At 48.9% G+C, this 15,997-nt stretch overlaps 1 protein-coding gene and 1 pseudogene across 1 annotated transcript in view; both read left to right on the plus strand.

Annotated features, from left to right (window-relative positions):
- The window catches only part of LCLAT1 (lysocardiolipin acyltransferase 1), a 116,570-nt gene that overhangs the window by 17,511 nt on the left and 83,062 nt on the right, over positions 1-15,997 (plus strand). The window contains exons 2-3 of the mRNA XM_073556359.1: positions 9,914-10,082; positions 14,245-14,443. Coding sequence (XP_073412460.1) covers positions 9,918-10,082; positions 14,245-14,443 — 364 coding nt within the window. The 5' untranslated portion in view covers positions 9,914-9,917. The remainder of the gene's footprint in view (positions 1-9,913; positions 10,083-14,244; positions 14,444-15,997) is intronic.
- Positions 2,940-5,354, plus strand: LOC141059985 (eukaryotic translation initiation factor 4H pseudogene; annotated as a pseudogene).

Below are 15,997 nucleotides of genomic sequence, written 5' to 3' on the forward strand. Positions count from 1 at the left end.
ATTGAATTAGCTCACTTACTGTCTGCGGCCTGACTGTATCTATGCCTCTTGATGGACCCCCTGTGGTGCCTTAATCCCCGAGACACCTTTGTCAGGTCTGGGAGGCCTGAAAACCACCCCGACCTGTCTGACTACCCCTGGACATAAGGAGGGGGCTGGGGAAGTCAGACCATGTGTGATGATGATCGTGTGAAGACGGACGTCAGTGAGAAGGGGAAGCATATGGACCCATTTTATCCTCTGCTGGATTACTGGACTCTCATCTCCTTGGACATTCATCCTGTTACTGAACTGCTTTCGTGTTCTGGACTATTGTATCCTCAGTGTGGTGGATTGTTTATGGACCTTCTAATTTTGCCTGTAATAAAGGTCTTGGGATTGTTCACACTTCCCGCGCTCTGTTGATTGTGTGATATCGGAGAAGGACCCCGTGACAACTGGTGGCAGCAATGGGATCAACAGAGCGTAGCCCAATGGAGAACCACCCACAGAGTGAGTACAGAAATTGGACTGTATCCAGTTTACAGGAGAGAGCCAAAGACCTGGGCCTGAACTACCAGTTGAGTGACTAAAGAAGCCTTAATTGACCTATTGGTGGGCGCTAGCCCGGCCACCTCCTCCGAGATGTCTGAAGGACAAGCACTGATGACAGGGATCCCCACCCCAAAAAAACAGTGGTTGTTTTGGTACAAAGAAGAGATGGCGGTTCTGGGCCCTGGCATCTCTCAGGAGTACAAGGAGGAGGCTGCCCGTTGGGCACAGCAGAGACAAGAAGCAATGGAGCTTGAAAGAGGGAGTAATACAATGTGGAGTGTAACCCCAACAATCCGGGAGCCTGTACGGATCACCCGGACAGAGTTTAAGCCATTTGATGAGGTTTCCAGAGATGTGGAGAGGTTCTTCAAAGACTTTGAGCAGCAGTGTGCTGTGATGGAGGTGCCCCACTCTAGCTGGATGCGTTTGTTAGTGGGACTCCTGAACGGAAGCATGGCGGAGGCTTACCGAACCATTGACGCACCGCGGAATCGGGATTATAACATTGTAAAGCAGACTATCTTGGATTACCATGCTATCACCCCAGACTCATATAGGACCAAGTTCTGAAACCTCCCATGCACCACGGGGGGATCGTTTAGGATGTACAGTGGCATGCAAAAGTTTAGTCAAAATTACTGTTATTGTGAACAGTTAAGCAAGTTGAAGATAAAATGATCTCTGAAAGGCCTAAAGTTAAAGATGACACATTTGTTTCACATTTTAAAAATCACAAAAAGAAAAATGGTCCAATGCTAAAGTTTGGGCACCTTTGGAGATTTGTGTGCTCAGATAACTTTGACCAAGGTTTCAGACCTTAATTAGCCTGTAAGGGATATGGCTTGTTCACCCTCAATGTTAGGAAAGGCCAGCTGATGCAGATTCCACAGGTTTAGAAACACATAGCCTCCTCTAACCTTGTGCGAAAAAACAGCCACCATGGGTTCTTTTAAGCAGCTGCCTAGCACTCTGAAAATGGTGGAGGCCCACAAAGCAGGAGAAGTGTATAAGAAGATAGCAAAGCGTTTTCAAGTTGTCCTTTCCTCAGTTCAATATGTAATTCAGAAATAGCAGTTTACAGGAACAGTGGAGGTCAAGATAAGGTCTGGAAGGCCAAGCAAAATTTCAGAGAGAGCTGCTTGAAGGATTGCTAGAAAGGCATATCAGAACCCCCACTTGACTGCAAAAGACCTTCAGAAAGATTTAACAGATTCTGGAGTTGTGGTAATTGTTCTACTGTTCAGAGACATCTTATCAAATATGGCCTTCATGGAAGAGTCATCAGAAGAAAACCTCTCCTGCACCCTCACCATAAAATTTAGCATCAGAGGTATGCAAATGAACATCTAAACAAGCCCAATGCATTTTAGAAACAAGTCCTGTGAATCGTTGAAGTTAAAATAAAACTCTTTGGTCGCAATGATCAAAGGTATTTGCAGAGAAAAAATTGCATAGAATTTCAGGAAAAGAACATCTCTCAAACCATTAAGCATGGGGATGGATCAATCATGCTTTGGAGTTGTGTTGCAGACAATGGCACAGGGAACATTTCACAGGTAGAGGGAAGAATGGATTCAATGAAATTTCAACAAATTATTGACGCAAACATAACACCATGTGTAAAAAAGCTGAATTTGAAAACAGGATTGCTTCTACAAATGGATAATGATCACACACATCAAGATCCACAATAGACGACCTCAAAAGGCGATAGCTGGAGGTTTTTCAATGGCCCTCACAGTCCCCCGATTCGATCATCATTGAAAATCTGTGGCTAGTCCTCAAAATAGCAGTGCATGGAAGACGACCCAGGAATCTCACAGAAATGGAAGAATTTTCCAAGGAACAATGGATGAAAATCCATCAAACAAGAATTGAAAGACTCTTGGCTGGCTACTAAAAGTGTTTACAAGCTGTGATATTTTAAAAGGGAGTGCTACTAGGTACTAACTATGCAGGGTGCCCAAACTTTTGCATTGGCCTATTTTCCTTATTCTAATTTTTAAAATGTAAAAAATGACAATATATAATTTTTTTGGCCTAAAATACAGAGAAAATGTGTCATCTTTAAGTTTAGCCCTTTTAGAGATCATTCCATCTTCAACTTGCTTAACTGGTCACAATAACAGTAATTTTGATCAGGGGTGCCCAGACTTTTAAATGCCACTGTATGCACATAAGATGTCCCAGGCATGTCGGAGATGGCTGGAAGCAGAAAACGCCTTTACTGTGGAAGATGTTATACAGGCGTTCCTTATAGAACAATTTCTTGCCAAGTGCCCTGCAGAGGTACGGGAATGGGTCCGGGAGCGCACGCCGTGTACCGTGGATAGAGCTGCAGCCCTGGCCGATGAAGCCCTTACTATCCGGCCGCAATGGAGGAGGCTTCTGGACAATGAACCACGACCTGCTCCCGCGCCCCATCCCCCTCCAATTATATCTTCCCTTCCACCTAGTCGCAAGCCGATGACAATCACGCCTCACAATCCTAGGCCCCAACAGTTCCGACCACGACCTGGGGGTATCACAGAGAGGAGGTGTTATGGGTGTGGGCAACCTGAACATTTGCAGTCTGGCTGTCCCTCCAGGATTCGGAGGGAGCCCCACGCAGCCCCACCTTGTCCAGTGCATCTTTTACATTCCACCACACCTGAGGAAGAGCTACCACCACCCCCACCAGAGTGGACCACCGACCACGGCACCATAGATACCCCTCCTGGAGTGTACGGACTCCGGACTCTGTCCTTTACCTACTCAGAACAACGGCAACGCCACCTGCAGGATGCCTTTATTGATGGATACAAAGTGTCAGGATTTAGAGACACGGGGGCATTCTTGACTATCGCTGACCCCCGTGTGGTTCGACCCGAGGCAATTTACCAGGGTCCGGGAATTCCCATTGTCCTGGCGGGGGGGTGCCCGCAAATATATACAGTGAGATTCTATGCGTTTGGATTATGGTTGTGGAGAAAAACTGTGCTGGATTGGAGTTATGGGAGGACTTCCTGCAGATATCCTCCTTGGGAACGACATTGGGGAGTTACAGTGCCAATTTGTGGGAGCAGTCACCCGACTACAGGCCCTTCAAGCACTACGTCATCCGGACCGCACCGGGGAGCAACCACCACGAACCGCATCAGAGTTGCTTTTAGGGGAACCTTCTTTGCGAGTGGATATAGCAGAACGCAGAAAACAAGACAAAGGTGGCTTTGGGTTCAGGAAAAGTGGATCTGATGACAGAGGAGGATTTAGAGATGACGACTTTTTAGGAGGCAGAGGAGGTAGGGGAGGTCGCGGTGGACCTAGTAATCGATGAGGACCACCAGCTTCACGTCCTGGACGCTGCATATCAGGACCACGTGGAGGTTCGATGGACTTCAGAGAAACTACAGAAGAGGAAAGAGCACAGAGACCACGACTTCAGCTTAAACCCCGGACAGTTGGAACCCCTCTCAATCAAGTAGCCAATCCTCACTCTATCTTTGGCGGGGCCAAACCCAGAGAGGAAAGTGGCGGAACTAAAGAGAAGGATTGAGCTGATCATTAGGAGGGATGGAGGAGAGAGTTAGCTGGTCACTCTGGAACATCAACCCCGCAGTTTCCATTCCTTCCTCCTGGCATTCACTCCTCATCTCCCTCCTGTCTGAAACTGAACCCTGAGCTTGTGAATGCATGTCAGCTGTTAACAAGTGGTTTTTAGTACGTGCTCTGCTTTTCTGTATCTTGTACCTGCATTTTGCTGTTTCCACCTCTATCTCTCTTGCCTAGCTGCAGGGCAATGGCTGCACATAAAGCCCCTTCTAAAAATGGAGGATTGCTGCGGTGGAGCTTGTCCTTGCAACCCTACTGCATTCGTGTTCTGGACTATTGTATCCTCAGTGTGGAGGATTGTTTATGCACCTTTTTAGTTTTGCCAATAATAAAGGTCTTAGGATTGTTCACCCTTCCCTCACTCTGTTGATTGTGCGGTATCAGAGAAGGACCCTGTGACACCCGCCTCCACCTGTCCTCATGGTACGGAGCCGGTCCTGGCTCTGGTGGACGCGCTGCCTCCTTACAATGACCTCACACTCTCTGATTTCAATCTACAGAAGCTTCTCACAAAATGAGAATATCATCAAAAAGTGAATTTATTTCAGTTCTTCAATACAAACAGTGCCTCTCCTCTATTCTATAGAGTCATTACACACAGAGTGATCTATGTCACGGGTTTATTTCTGTTAGTGTTGATGATTATGGCTTACAGCCAATGACAACCCAAAAGTCATTATCTCAGGAAATTAGAATAGTAAATAAAAAATACCAGCAAAGGTTTTCTAAGAGTTTAATAAAAGGATGCTGGATTTTACTGATCCTATATCTTACAGCATGGCACTTGGCCAACCCCACAGATTGGCACACGCATGCCCTGATATTACCGATGGCACGCCCTGATTACTGTGTCACAATCTGCACCGAGATCTGTTGGGAAGGCAGATATCCACCGGGCTGACCAACCCTTAGATACCATCCCAAGGTGGGGTACAGGTGAGCAACCGCCTTTTTGCTCCCTCCACTCTAAAATGTCACCATGCCAATTCCAGCAGGCAGGCTGCACCATGTCCCCATCCGTGACTGCAGCAGGTGCACTGTGCAGTGTCCTCGTGGGCACGTCCATGACCCCAGCAGGTGCACCGCGCTGCATCCCCATGGGCAGCATCCATGACCCCAGCAGTTGCGCCGCTGGGTGTCCCCATGGGCAGCGTCCATAACCCCAGCAGTTGCGCCACTCAGCATCCTCATGCACCGTGCTGCATCCCCATGGGCAGCATCCATGACCCCAGCAGTTGCGCCGCTCAGCATCCCCATGGGCAGCGTCCATGACCCCAGCAGGTGCGCCGTTCAGCGTTCCCATGGGCAGCGTCCATGACCCCAGCAGGTGCGCCGCGCAGTCTCCCCATGGGCAGCGTCCATGACCCAAGCAGGTGCGCCGCGCAGTCTCCCCATGGGCAGCATCCATGACCCCAGCAGGTGCGCCGTTCAGCGTCCCCATGGGCAGCGTCCATGACCCCAGCAGGTGCGCCGTTCAGCGTTCCCATGGGCAGCGTCCATGACCCCAGCAGGTGCGCCGCGCAGTCTCCCCATGGGCAGCGTCCATGACCCAAGCAGGTGCGCCGCTCAGCGTTCCCATGGGCAGCGTCCATGACCCCAGCAGGTGCGCCGCGCAGTCTCCCCATGGGCAGCGTCCATGACCCCAGCAGGTGCGCCGCTCAGCGTTCCCATGGGCAGCGTCCATGACCCCAGCAGGTGCGCCGTTCAGCGTTCCCATGGGCAGCGTCCATGACCCCAGCAGGTGCGCCGCGCAGTCTCCCCATGGGCAGCGTCCATGACCCAAGCAGGTGCGCCGCGCAGTCTCCCCATGGGCAGCATCCATGACCCCAGCAGGTGCGCCGTTCAGCGTCCCCATGGGCAGCGTCCATGACCCCAGCAGGTGCGCCGTTCAGCGTTCCCATGGGCAGCGTCCATGACCCCAGCAGGTGCGCCGTTCAGCGTCCCCATGGGCAGCGTCCATGACCCCAGCAGGTGCGCCACGCAGCGTTCCCATGGGCAGCGTCCATGACCCCAGCAGGTGCGCCGTTCAGCGTTCCCATGGGCAGCGTCCATGACCCCAGCAGGTGCGCCGCGCAGTCTCCCCATGGGCAGCGTCCATGACCCAAGCAGGTGCGCCGTTCAGCGTCCCCATGGGCAGCGTCCATGACCCCAGCAGGTGCGCCGTTCAGCGTCCCCATGGGCAGCGTCCATGACCCCAGCAGGTGCGCCGTTCAGCGTCCCCATGGGCAGCGTCCATGACCCCAGCAGGTGCGCTGCGCAGTCTCCCCATGGGCAGCGTCCATGACCCCAGCAGGTGCACCGTTCAGCGTCCCCATGGGCAGCGTCCATGACCCCAGCAGGTGCGCCGTTCAGCGTCCCCATGGGCAGCGTCCATGACCCCAGCAGGTGCGCCGCGCAGTCTCCCCATGGGCAGCGTCCATGACCCCAGCAGGTGCGCCGTTCAGCGTCCCCATGGGCAGCGTCCATGACCCCAGCAGGTGCGCCACGCAGCGTTCCCATGGGCAGCGTCCATGACCCCAGCAGGTGCGCCGTTCAGCGTTCCCATGGGCAGCGTCCATGACCCCAGCAGGTGTGCCGCGCAGTCTCCCCATGGGCAGCGTCCATGACCCAAGCAGGTGCGCCGCGCAGTCTCCCCATGGGCAGCATCCATGACCCCAGCAGGTGCGCCGTTCAGCGTCCCCATGGGCAGCGTCCATGACCCCAGGCTGCGTCTCCATGTAAGAGGATGTGATGACTCCTTCTCTATATACCACGTCTGGGATTATGGTAATTGCGCCTCGTGTTTCTTACTATTATGTAGTCACCGGGTAATTATCTAATGGTTGTAAACAGGCCGACACGATGTTATGAAAATGAAGCGAGCGACGCTCGGGAGCCGGGTGATTCATCCTTTGTCCCCGGTTTACGTCGCCTTACGTAACAATCGGTGTAATTATTCACAACACACTTTTGCTATAAATAACATAATATGAGTTTAGAAAAGTGGAAGGTAGAACGGGGCGAGAGGAGGTGAGGGGGCGATATATGAACTTCCACATTTCCGCTTCTGTCCTCGTGTACAACAAGCAAAACCTACTTCACGCTCAACTCGAGCGAAAAAAATGAGGTCAAGAGTTATTTAATATTATCAATAATTTTATTAAATAGACAAATTGTATATATCTCAAAAAGAGTAACGCTAAACAAGCAGGAAAAAGGGGAACGTTCAGCCACAAGATAATGCCAATAAAGCTCCTGAACAGTGCCTTGTGAAAGTATTCGGCCCCCTGGAACTTTTCAGCCTTTTCCCACATATCATGCTTCAAACATAAAGATACCAAATGTAAATTTTTGATGAAGAATCAACAACAAGTGGGACACAATTGTGAAGTTGAACGAAATTTATTGGTTATTTTAAATTTTTGTGGAAATTCAAAAACTGAAAAGTGGGGCGTGCAATATTATTAGGCCCCTGTAACTTAATACTTTGTTGCGCCACCTTTTGCTGCGATTACAGCTGCAGTCTCTTGGGGTTTGTCTCTATCAGTTTTGTACATGGAGAGACTGAACCTCTCGCCCATTCTTCCTTGGCAAACAGCTCGCGCTCAGTGAGGTTGGATGGAGATCATTTGTGAACAGCAGTTTTCAGCTCTTTCCACAGATTCTCGATTGGATTCAGGTCTGGACTGTGACTTGGCCATTCTAACACCTGGATACGTTTATTTGTGAACCATTCCATTGTAGATTTGGCTTTATGTTTGGGATCATTGTCTTGTTGGAAGACAAATCTCCGTCCCAGTCTCAGGTCTTTTGCAGACTCCAACAGGTTTTCTTCAAGAATGGTCCTGTATTTGGCTCCATCCATCTTCCCATCAATTTTAACCATCTTCCCTGTCCCTGCTGAAGAAAAGCAGGCCCAAACCATGATGCTGCCACCACCATGTTTGACAGTGGGGATGGTGTGTTGAAGGTGATGAGCTGTGTTGCCTTTACGCCAAACATATTGTTTGGCATTGTTGCCAAAAAGTTCAATTTTTGGTTTCATCTGACCAGAGCACCTTCTTCCACATGTTTGGTGTGTCTCCCAGGTGGCTTGTTGCAAACTTTAAACAACACTTTTTTTGGATATCGTTGAGAAATGGCTTTCTTCTTGCCACTCTTCCATAAAGGCCAGATTTGTGCAGTGTACGAATGATTGTTGTCCTATGGACAGACTGTCCCAAATCAGCTGTAGATCTCTGCAGTTCATCCAGAGTGATCATGGGCCTCTTGGCTGCATCTCTGATCAGTCTTCTCCTTGTTTGAGATGAAAGTTTAGAGGAACGGCCGGGTCTTGGTAGATTTGCAGTGGTATGATACTCCTTCCATTTCAATATGATCGCTTGCACAGTGCTCCTTGGGATGTTAAAAGTTTTGGAAATCATTTTGTATCCAAATCCGGCTGTAAACTTCTCCATAACAGTATCACGGACCTGCCTGTTGTGTTTCTTGGTCTTCATGATGTTCTCTGTGCTCCAAACAGAACCCTGAGACTATCACAGAGCAGGTGCATTTATACGGAGACTTGGTTACACACAGGTGGATTATATTTATCATCATTAGTCATTTAGGACAACATTGGATCATTCAGAGATCCACAATGAACTTCTGGAGTGAGTTTGCTGCACTGAAAGTAAAGGGGCCGAATAATATTGCACGCCCCACTTCTCAGTTTTTGAATTTCCACAAAAATGTAAAATAACCAATAAATTTTGTTCAACTTAACAATTGTGTCCAACTTGTTGATTCTTCACCAAAAATTTACATTTGGTATCTTTATGTTTGAAGCATGATATGTGGGAAAAGGTTGAAAAGTTCCAGGGGGCCGAATACTTTCACAAGGCACTGTATATAGAATGGTTTCTCCTTAATGGGATTTACACAGTATAGCCCACAATCAAAAATTAAATAATTCATCTTAAATAAAGTGCCAATATCATAATAAATACAATGCTAATAAGAAAATATATAATTATAAAGTCTCAGTGCACACAGTCATATCCCTAGAGCAATGTAAACATATATTTACACTTAAAGTGTCTTTAGTGCATACGGCGAAACGCGCGTTGGGGCGGCAGGCGGGGGTTAGAGCTTCATCCACATGTAAGCCCTTTATATTTTTTTATGCTCTTTATTCGGCATTTGCCCGATTAGCATTGTTAACGCTATTATGTACTCTTAAGTTACCTGAACATAATTGGATTCTTATGCACTGTCACTTTACTTTTGGTCTAATTTTTGTATATGGCATTGCCGGATTCCGTCTTTTGAAGTGCAGCGACAGAACCTGCGCCCATAGGCTTCCATTATAGCCAATGACGGACGGCGCTGGATCCGTCACTGTCCGACTTTTCGACGTAGACAAAAAGCGTTACTGTGTGCGTCGTCTCCGGACGACGGAAAAAGAATTTCTGAAATTTCTGACGGATCCGACGGAACGACGGATGAAACGTGCGGCCATCAGTCAGAATCCGTTGCTAATACCAGTCAATGAGAAAAGAAAAAACGGATCCAGCGGCATCAGTCGCTGGATTCTGTTTTTTTCAAAAAACAACGGATTGTGACTGATGACAAAAAACTGATGTGTGAAAGAGGCCTTAGGCCAAGGGGGCAGTGTGGGACTGTGCGGGTGGGGAGGATCAGAAGAAATGGGCTGTGCTGTGACTACTATGGGGAAAGCAGAGGCCAGGCTGCGACACTTGGGGGATGTTACTATTGGAGGGAAATGCGTTTGTTTCCATTAATTTAACTCTGTTCTATTGCATTTCAGAGCCATGGTGTCATGGAGAGGGGTCTACTTTGTCTGCACTTTGTTTTTGGGAAGTTTTTTCGGGAGCATTTTCATGCTTGGCCCATTTCTGCCTTTGATATTTGTGTCCCCGAGCTGGTATCGGTGGCTGACTGATCGGATCGTGGCAACGTGGCTGACCCTCCCCGTGGTAAGAGAGACGTCTGTACCATACAGTCCTGTGTTCTCCCTAGAGACGTGTGCAAATCCTCTCCCCATTACACCCAGCGCCATATGTATTAATGTAATGTATGTACACAGTGACTGCACCAGCAGAATAGTGAGTGCAGCTCTGGGGTATAATACAGGAGGTAACTCAGGATCAGTAATGTAATGTACAGTGGGGCAAAAAAGTATTTAGTCAGTCAGCAATAGTGCAAGTTCCACCACTTAAAAAGATGAGAGGCGTCTGTAATTTACATCATAGGTAGACCTCAACTATGGGAGACAAACTGAGAAAAAAAAATCCAGAAAATCACATTGTCTGTTTTTTTTTTTTTCATTTTATTTGCATATTATGGTGGAAAATAAGTATTTGGTCAGAAACAAGCAATCAAGATTTCTGGCTCTCACAGACCTGTAACTTCTTCTTTAAGAGTCTCCTCTTTCCTCCACTCATTACCTGTAGTAATGGCACCTGTTTAAACTTGTTATCAGTATAAAAAGACACCTGTGCACACCCTCAAACAGTCTGACTCCAAACTCCACTATGGTGAAGACCAAAGAGCTGTCAAAGGACACCAGAAACAAAATTGTAGCCCTGCACCAGGCTGGGAAGACTGAATCTGCAATAGCCAACCAGCTTGGAGTAAAGAAATCAACTGTGGGAGCAATAATTAGAAAATGGAAGACATACAAGACCACTGATAATCTCCCTCGATCTGGTGCTCCACGCAAAATCCCACCCCGTGGGGTCAGAATGATCACAAGAACGGTGAGCAAAAATCCCAGAACCACGCGGGGGGACCTAGTGAATGGTCCCAGCTCTCTGCAGTTCAATGTAACAAGGCCTACCATAAGTAACACACTACGCCACCATGGACTCAGATCCTGCAGTGCCAGACGTGTCCCACTGCTTAAGCCTGTACATGTCCGGGCCCGTCTGAAGTTTGCTAGAGAGCATTTGGATGATCCAGAGGAGTTTTGGGAGAATGTCCTATGGTCTGATGAAACCAAACTGGAACTGTTTGGTAGAAACACAACTTGTCGTGTTTGGAGGAAAAAGAATACTGAGTTGCATCCATCAAACACCATACCTACTGTAAAGCATGGTGGTGGAAACATCATGCTTTGGGGCTGTTTCTCTGCAAAGGGGCCAGGACGACTGATCCGGGTACATGAAAGAATGAATGGGGCCATGTATCGTGAGATTTTGAGTGCAAACCTTCCATCAGCAAGGGCATTGATGATGAAATGTGGCTGGGTCTTTCAACATGACAATGATCCAAAGCACACCGCCAGGGCAACGAAGGAGTGGCTTCGTAAGAAGCATTTCAAGGTCCTGGAGTGGCCTAGCCAGTCTCCAGATCTCAACCCTATAGAAAACCTTTGGAGGGAGTTGAAAGTCCGTGTTGCCAAGCGAAAAGCCAAAAACATCACTGCTCTAGAGGAGATCTGCATGGAGGAATGGGCCAACATACCAACAACAGTGTGTGGCAACCTTGTGAAGACTTACAGAAAACGTTTGACCTCTGTCATTGCCAACAAAGGATATATCACAAAGTATTGAGATGAAATTTTGTTTCTGACCAAATACTTATTTTCCACCATAATATGCAAATAAAATGAAAAAAAACAGACAATGTGATTTTCTGGATTTTTTTTTTTCTCAGTTTGTCTCCCATAGTTGAGGTCTACCTATGATGTAAATTACAGACGCCTCTCATCTTTTTAAGTGGTGGAACTTGCACTATTGCTGACTGACTAAATACTTTTTTTGCCCCACTGTATGTACACAGCAACTGTACCAGCAGAATAGTGAGTGCAGCTCTGGGGTATAATACAGGAGGTAACTCAGGATCAGTAATGTAATGTATGTACACAGCGACTGTACCAGCAGAATAGTGAGTGCAGCTCGGGGGTATAATACAGGATGTAACTCAGGAACAGTAATGTATGTACACAGTGACTGCACCAGCAGAATAGTGAGTGCAGCTCTGGAGTATAATACAGGATGTAACTCAGGATCAGTAATGTAATGTATGTACACAGCGACTGTACCAGCAGAATAGTGAGTGCAGCTCTGGAGTATAATACAGGAGGTAACTCAGGATCAGTAATGTAATGTTCCCATCACTGGAAGTAAGAGGCCGCCTCCTGATAACAGCCCATAGCATTATCCTCCTCCATCATCTGTACAGGGGGTACAATGCAGTCAGGGGGTAATGTCCTTTTGGTGTCACCAAACCCAGACTCCTCCATCAGATGCTGATAGAGAAGTATGGAGGAGACGTGTCCTGTTCCGAGATGCATCAGAGTCCAGTGATGGCGTCTTTCCACCACTCCATCCAACTCTGGGCATTGTGCTTGGTGATGTACGGCTGCATGCAGCTACTCGTCCATGAAGCTCCCGGCGGGGGCGCAGTGTTTGTGCTTATACCATAGGAGATCTAGACTTTGCAGTTTTGGGGTCAGCAGAGCTGTCTCCTCCTCAGCACTCATCCCCCTGCTCAGTAATGTTACAGGGTCGCCACCTCGTGTAAAAGTTGCTGCGTTTCCTTCCACTTCTCAATAATATCAGTCACATGTTATGGAAGATTCAGGAGGGAGAAATTACACACCGCTGGGGTGGGAGGATCGGGGGGGATCAACTGGGGACGGAGGTTATATACGACTGGGGGGTGCGGGGGCGCAACCAGGGACGGAGGTTATACACCACTGGGGGGTGGGGGCACAGTTGGGGACGGAGGATAAACACTACTGGGGGGTGCGGGGGTGCAGCCAGGGGCGGAGGTTATACACCGCTGGGGGGTGCGGGGGTGCAGCCAGGGACGGAGGTTATACACCACTGGGGGGTGCGGGGGTGCAGCCATGGACGGAGGTTATACACCACTGGGGGGTGGGGGGGCGCAGCCAGGGACGGAGGTTAAACACCACTGGGGGGTGCGGGGGTGCAGCCAGGGACGGAGGTTATACACCACTGGGGGGTGCGGGGGTGCAGCCAGGGACGGAGGTTATACACCATTGGGGGGTGCGGGGGTGCAGCCAGGGACGGAGGTTATACACCACTGGGGGGTGCGGGGGTGCAGCCAGGGACGGAGGTGTTACACCACTGGGGGGTGCGGAGGTGCAGCCAGGGACGGAGGTTAAACACCACTGGGGGGTGCGGGGGTGCAGCCAGGGACGGAGGTTATACACCACTGGGGGGGTGCGGGGGGCAGCCATGGACGGAGGTTATACACCACTGGGGGGTGGGGGGGCGCAGCCAGGGACGGAGGTTATACACCACTGGGGGGTGCGGGGGTGCAGCCAGGGACGGAGGTTATACACCACTGGGGGTTGAGTGGGGGGGCGCAGCCCGGGCCGGAGGTTATACACCACTGGGGGGTGCGGGGGTGCAGCCAGGGACGGAGGTTATACACCACTGGGGGGTGCGGGGGTGCAGCCAGGGACGGAGGTTATACACCACTGGGGGGTGCGGGGGTGCAGCCAGGGACGGAGGTTATACACCATTGGGGGGTGCGGGGGTGCAGCCAGGGACGGAGGTTATACACCATTGAGGGGTGCGGGGGTGCAGCCAGGGACGGAGGTTATACACCACTGGGGGGTGGGGGGCACAGCCAGGGACGGAGGTTATACACCACTGGGGGTTGAGTGGGGGGCGCAGCCAGGGACGGAGGTTATACACCACTGGGGGTTGTTGGGGCGCAGCCAGGGACGGAGGTTATACACCACTGAGGGGTGGAGGGCACAGCCAGGGACGGAGGTTATACACCACTGGGGGGTGGGGGGCACAGCCAGGGATGGAGGTTATACACCACTGGGGGTTGAGTGGGGGGCGCAGCCAGGGACGGAGGTTATACACCACTGGGGGTTGTTGGGGCGCAGCCAGGGACGGAGGTTATACACCACTGAGGGGTGGAGGGCACAGCCAGGGACGGAGGTTATACACCACTGGCGGGTGGGGGGCACAGCCAAGGACGGAGGTTATACACCACTGGGGAGGAGGGAGTCAACCGGGGCCAGATGTGAAGCTCAAATCCAATGAATAAGCCGTGTGTCGCGTCCTCTCTTTTCACTATTGTATATTTTGTCACCTGTCTGTAGATGACTTTGGGACTGTGAATAATCTCTTGTTTCGCCGTCTGTTTCAGGCTTTGCTGGAGTTGTTATTTGGCACCAAAGTGGTAATAACAGGAGATGGATTTATTCCGGGGGAGCGCAGCGTTATCATCATGAACCATCGGACCCGGCTGGATTGGATGTTCCTATGGAATTGCTTATTGAGATACAGTTACCTCCGGCTGGAAAAAATCTGCCTCAAATCCAGTCTTAAGGCCGTCCCGGGATTTGGTGAGTTTCGGGGCCGCTCCTTCCACCAGGTGATGTCCTGGTGTGTGTGTGTATATATTATATATGTTACGGTGTTTTCTCTTGCTTTTATCTTGCTCTGTGGAAACCTCTGACAAGCTGCTGATGTTGGATCTGTGACTCATACAGCTAACCAACTTGTTGATGGTTTCCATTCACCAGCAGTTCTCTTGTCTAGAGAGGACATGCGGCTCACTGGCCTGCACTTTGCGCAGCTGCATCGCGCAGATATATTTCTTGTAAACTTCACCCATCTGTCACCATCTATGATGACTTTTTCATCTTAGGCCTCTTTCACACTTCCGTTTTTGACCATCAGTCAAAATCCGCCAGGTTTTGAAAAAAACGGATCCGCCATTTATTTTTGCGGAGCTCGCTGGATAGGAGGAGGGGGAAATGTGCATCCGGGAGAGAATATCCTTCACCACTAAAGATGATGAAGAGAGATTTATTTATTTGTTTTGTTTGCGCAATTACTGCATGCTACAATTTTAACTTAAAAAAGTAAAAAGAATAATAAATTTGCGCAATTAGTAATTGGCAACAATTTTAAGTAGAAAAAAAAAGGTAAAAAAATGCAGTTTGAATCACCCACCCTTTTTTGCAAAAAGAAAAAAAAATACAATGCAAATCTGAGATCGCCATTTTTGGTCTATCAAAATACATTAAGCTCTATAGTAAACAGGTAAAAAAACCAAACAAACTGAAATGCCAGAATTGCTTTGTTTTCAGTCCCGGCATCTCCTCCACAAGTGATCACAACGTTGTATGTAGCCAAAAATGGTACCAATGCGAACAACGGCCCGGGGCACATAACAAAAACACCAAAAAATAAGGCGTCATTAGCGAAAGAATAAGATACCTACAGGTCTTGAAAACTGGCGGCACAAAGGAAAATATTCTTTACTTTACAAATTCCTGATTTTTTTTTTTTTTTTTTTTTTTTTTTTTTTTTTTATATGACGTTTTCCGTTTTCACCTTCCGGCTGTGCAGGCCGGCAGCGCACGTTCCCGTGTTTCTTTTGCGCGGTGGATTCTTCGCTGTTGTCTAGGTTACATCTGAGCTTTCCATGTCCCCAGAGAGCCGGACCTTCCCGTCTGCTCCTCTCCGGACTCCTGCGGCGTTTGTGATCTGTTCTGTTCGGAGCTTGGGTGACAGATGTGGAAAACACAGGATGCGAGACGGACGGCTCTGTTTCCGATCTCGTATATTGGGAGACTGGCCAAGAGCCGAGCCGCCTGGAGGAAATTGTCTATCTTAAAGGGAATGGGGCTTCAGAAAATGACCTATTGTTTTATATCAGGTTTTTGTGTTTAAAGGGATATTCCCATTTTCAAAATTAAATCCCAATATATATTAGGTGTAATAATATTAGCAAGTACCTCCAATTAAAATGTAGTATAGTTCTTCTGATTAACTATGTGAGTGGCCATAACCATGAATATTTAATCTAGTGCAATGCCCTGCACATGCGGTAAGCAGCATAGCTAATCAGAAGAACTATAATAAATTTATAATTGGAGGTATATTCTAAT

Source organism: Dendrobates tinctorius, unplaced genomic scaffold (assembly GCF_039654945.1).
Source record: "Dendrobates tinctorius isolate UK_male_01 unplaced genomic scaffold, ASM3965494v1 ptg000232l, whole genome shotgun sequence".
Taxonomy (NCBI): Eukaryota; Metazoa; Chordata; class Amphibia; order Anura; family Dendrobatidae; genus Dendrobates; species Dendrobates tinctorius.